Source organism: Clupea harengus, chromosome 24, assembly GCF_900700415.2.
Source record: "Clupea harengus chromosome 24, Ch_v2.0.2, whole genome shotgun sequence".
In the NCBI taxonomy this organism is placed as follows: Eukaryota; Metazoa; Chordata; class Actinopteri; order Clupeiformes; family Clupeidae; genus Clupea; species Clupea harengus.
This window is the reverse complement of record NC_045175.1, coordinates 4545350-4550349: the sequence shown is the minus strand read 5'-3', so window position 1 is coordinate 4550349 and position 5000 is coordinate 4545350. Positions and strand designations below refer to the sequence as shown.

General features: G+C 49.2%; 1 protein-coding gene across 2 annotated transcripts in view; it reads left to right on the top strand.

Moving 5' to 3' along the window:
- neurl1aa (neuralized E3 ubiquitin protein ligase 1Aa) overlaps positions 1-5000 on the top strand; it is a 79304-nt gene that overhangs the window by 56509 nt on the left and 17795 nt on the right. For both annotated transcript variants that reach the window (XM_031561907.2, XM_031561908.2), the window contains exon 4: positions 3057-3962. In XM_031561907.2, coding sequence (XP_031417767.1) covers positions 3057-3962 — 906 coding nt within the window. The remainder of the gene's footprint in view (positions 1-3056; positions 3963-5000) is intronic.

Here is a 5000-nt window from a genome sequence, read left to right as displayed (position 1 = left end):
CCTGACACTACTTTAATGGCAGACTATCCGTTAGCTTTTATCTAGCAACATATCTCCTGAGATCTCTCTCTCTCTCTCTCTCTCTCCCTCTCACACTCTCTCTCTTTCTTGCTGCCTGTCTCACAGTATCTCCTTTCAAATCTGCTCCAAGGTTCTGCTAGGGTAATAGCAGCTGCTAATTTTGCAAGCGGAAATAAGTCCTTTCTCCGGGGTCTATGCATGGCGTTAGTTTATAAAAAGAGCCACTGACTGATGCAGAAAATGGTCAAGGGTCGTGCCCCCGTGGTCGTCAAGTTCTAGAGTGACTTTGCAACACATCCTGGAGCCAGTGATGAGATGACAGCGCTCCCTATGTCGTTCTAACCTCTACCCTAACCCATCGACTTCGACATCGACCATCATCGACTTAACAAAAACCACGAAGACGCCTCGATTATGATGGCTTCGTGGTCATTATATTGGACCGCGACCAGTCTGGCACTGATATTATTATGGCCTACTTGGACCAGTGTCAGGGTTTGTATTCACGGCCAGCTACGCCAATATCACACCCCACTTGTACAACACCTCACAATAAAAAGAAAACTGTGTTTTGATGGGTCGTTAATCTATTACATTTGTATCCGACAGATATAAGAGGCATATTTCAGTAAAGCCTTACTGGCTGACATTTACGGTTGCACGTCCCTGCGTCGTAAAAGTGTCTTGCGAAGCTTGCCAAGAAGACGCGAATAATAACTCTATCATCGGAGGGGCACCGTGTGTGTGCACTACATCTAGGTGGAAGGCACGAGATGGAAAGAAAGTCCTAGTGTTACCGGTTAACGCATAGCGACAGACAGTGGATGAGGAGGAAGAAGACGAGACGCCCTCCCCGCACGGTTGCGGAAGGGGATCGTGTCCTTTTGAGGAGTGATGTGTGAGGGGGGCTCGCGCGGGGTTATGGCTGTTTGCTCTCCCGTGGCCAGTAATTGAGGGTAAGAGGTTTATCTGTGACCAGCGGCTGGAGCTAACAGCCCTTTCTGGGCCAGCACTGATATAGAGCTGCACAGGGGTGAGGAGGGGAGAGGAGGGGAGGGGAGGAGTCGGCGGACTATCGCTCTCTCTCCAGGGAAAGGCTGTCTAACCTCACCTCCAGGTCGCATTCTCTTTGTCGCTCTCTCTCCTCCACCCCCCCTTCCCCCTCTTTCCCCCTTCTTTCTGTATCTCTTTCTCCGTGTAAACGCCTCTCGTAGGCTAGAAGGCTATTTTTAGCCCGCGGATGAGTGACGGCCGACTACCTTTTGGCGCGTTATTCTCGGCTGGTGTCCGATAGTCTTCGAATGCACATAGGGGGTCTAAAAGCAGGGCATTCTCGGATGGGGCTGTCAGTTCTCCAGAGGTGGACCTGTCCAAGCTTTGTGTGTATGTGTGTGTGTGTGTGTGTGTGTGTGTGTGTGTGTGTGTGGACGTATACTTACTACACTCCGCTATTCAGGGAGGTCGGCTGGATGGCAGATAAAAATGGCAACGCATGCTGGGATGGCAGTGGTGATCTCCATTCAACAACAGGCCCATATATTTCCAGGCTCATTACCAAGCATCGATGCCAACACACAAATATGTTTCCGTTACACTTACGCCATTTTAAGCAGCCCATCCCACCCGCATTCAGTGTTTACATTTGTATGACCTAAATGGCTCTCACAGTCCGTCTGTCTGCACTACACCCTGATATGTAATATGTAAGATAATCTGTGCTGTGGAAAACGTTTCTTATAATATCACATGTAGTAAATACTATATCAATGCCATGTAATGTCACCATCCATGCTATGTGAGCCAACAAATACCAGTAGTGGCATATCAGCCTAGGGTTGCTTCTCTCTCTGCTGCAGTTAGTTCTGCTTCTTGGTGTAAGGTGTCTCTATGTTGCTTAATAAGATTTCTGTTGCTTGTCTCCTGTTCACATATAGTTAAATTGTCCCTGATAATGAATCGTTTTATTCGTTAAGTCTCCATTATATTGTCAAATAAGGTCTAGCCTACACAATGTTTAGTTGTGCCTGTCTGCCTGTCTGTCTGTCTGTCTGTCTTTCTTTTCCCATAGACAGTGAAAGGGTTTATTCCGATGATGTGGTTAAAGTTGGCTGCTGTGTAGTTGCAAGGTTAGCATGCCTCTTCATGCACAGTGAAAATCATTTAGACAAAATTGTTTTGGTTTGGTGAAAGTGCAGGTCTGTTGCCTATATCTGTCTCTCCACTACATTTCACTGTGGTGTTTAATGAATGCCCTGTACAGATGGTTGTTAGGTATATCTGTCTTTCCATACACACCGTGGAAGCATTCCTCCTGGTTTTACGTCCGTGCGTGCGTGCGTGCGTGCGTGCGTGCGTGCGTGCGTGCGTGCGTGCGTGCGTGCGTGCGTGCGTGCGTGCGTGCGTGGGTGCCAGTGAAAGGCTGGATGTGTTCTCGGGTCAAAATGAGATTGGTTAGTCGTGAAGAAAGTATTCTTCTTAGACTGCTCTCGCTTATGTCGCTAATGTCAGGAATCCCTTGTGGCATCTCAGCGGAATCTCTCTTTGTTTTGTGTTCTGTGTCATTTAGACAATGAATTGTCTAAAAGAATGCTCAAAACCTACGTGGATTGCGCTGTCTGCACTTTGCATTTGTTTCCGGTCACTTGCTCCTCGAAACAAGAAACCTAAGCAAGACACTTGTGTTGTTTGTATTAGCATTTCAGCGCACTGACATGGTCTTTGTCAATGTGTTTGTATTGTCTATGAGCCCTTCTGACATGGTCTCTGTCAATGTGTTTGTATTGTCTATGAGCCCATATAAGTTGTGTCTTATGAATCAACAGATGTAAATATTGAAGTTGATTAGTCCTCTCAAGAAGAAAAGCAGACAACCAGTAAGAGTGAGTAGGGAGACAGTCAAGGTGTTTTCGGAAAGCAATTTGAATGTGTAACTTCAGGTTGTATAGTCCTAAATCTAAAATAATTTTTTTGTTCTTTTACAAGAAATGATTTAAATGACAACAAATCAACGATTTTCTTGTTTATTTCTTTCACAGAGAGCGAGATCGTTCCTCCGGACTGTCTGCGTCCTCGTTCCTTCACCACAGCCCGTGGCTCCTCCTTGCGCCGCGAGGCCGACGAGTCTCGCCTGTCCGTCAGCCTGTGCGACCTCAACCTCCAGCAGGACGACAGTGGCGGAGGAGGAGGAGGCCGCGGAGGAGGCGGGGGCAGCAGCGGCACCTTGGGAAGGGGTGTCGGGGGCGGCAGCCTGGGCGGGGGCCACGGCAACAACCACCAGCACCACCACCACCTGCGCCTGGCGCCACCCGCGCCCGTGCCCTGCCCCATCCCGCAGAACTCGCTGAACTCACAGCAGTCGCACCTGCTGCCCCAGGCACTGGAGGGCGAGTTGCGTTTCCACCAGCTGCGGGCCGCCAACGTGCGGACGGTGGACGACGGACAGACGGTGGCGCTGCTACGCTCGGAACATTCCGGAAGCACAAGCAGCAGTGGCGGAGGTGGCAGCAGCAGTGGAAATGCTGGAGGAGGAGGAAGTGGGGCGGGAGGAAGCAGGGAACGATGCGAAGAGCGGGCACTGGTCTTCACCGAGCGGCCCCTTCGCCCGGGCGAGACCGTCTTTGTCAAGGTGACCAAGTCCAGCCCATCACGCTCCGGCGCGCTAGCCTACGGCGTGACCTCGTGCGACCCGGCCACGCTACGCCCCAGCGACCTGCCGGGAAACCCAGAGGCGCTCGTCGATCGCAAGGAGTTCTGGGCCGTGTGCCGCGTGCCGCAGCCGCTGCAGAGCGGCGACATCCTGGGCTTCCTGGTGACGCCTGAGGGGGAAGTGGTGCTCAGTCACAACGGCACCAGCGCCGGCATGCAGGTGTGCGTGGACAACTCGCGGCCCCTCTGGATGTTCTTCGGCCTGCACGGAGCCATCTCTCAGCTCAGGCTACTGGGTGAGTCCGGGAACCAACCTGCAGCAGGGGTGTACATTGACAGAGATCTCACGACTCAATATTACAACAATATTAAGTTGCCGATTCAATATGTATTCTGATCCTTCTGAATTACCTTGAGATTCAACTTATCTAAACTAAAGAAAAGTTACAAAACGTTGTACATCTTTTAGAGCGCTTCCAGAGACCACAAGTTATTTTGTACAAGGTCAACGAGGGGCTAAAAACCATCTGTACATACCTAGATATTATTGCATCGACAAACTTCTTGTGAATCAATCTTTAGTCACTTTGACGATTCAAGGATTGCTTGCATCAAGAATCCTAATTTGTAACCGAGTCGATATTTTCCTTCACCCCTATCCTGCATCACTCGTATAGCCCAGCCGGTAGTGCAGGAAAATGTAAATGGGTGAGATTCCGGACCACGAAAACGATTTTTATACTCAGGGTGGGCAGTTTACTTTTTAAAGGGGGTAGGAGCAGAATCTCACTCTGATCAAGGAGGACGTAATATTACAGTTCTAGAGTTGCACCTGAAGAATGCTGTTAGGAATGAATGAGTAAGGGCGGCCACCGTGCAGTGTTCCTTCAGCTCGACTGGTAGAGCTGAGGTGCTGACACATACTAATGAAAACGTATATTTGCACTGTAATGTAAGTTGCTTTGGGTGAAGCTTTTTGATTCTTCTAAAGGAATACGTGTACATGTAATATATGTGCCGAGAGAGCAGAAAAACTTGCTGGCATCAATAAAAGGAATGTATAACCTCAGATAGGCATACTATTCTGATGGACCATTTGGAACCGGTTCTCAACAAAAAACGGTTCTATATTCCCATCCGTATATATAAGCAGTAATTCATGCATTTTTCCAATGACAATTCCTACTCGGAAGTCGTGACTTAAAAACTCCCAACGAAGGCGAAGGCTCGCCTGGGATTCACTTAGACTTCCAGTCATGTTCCTAGGGGTTTGCCATTATAAGTCTGAGCTCCAGTACTCTGTTTCTATCTCTCTCACACACGCACACCAATAC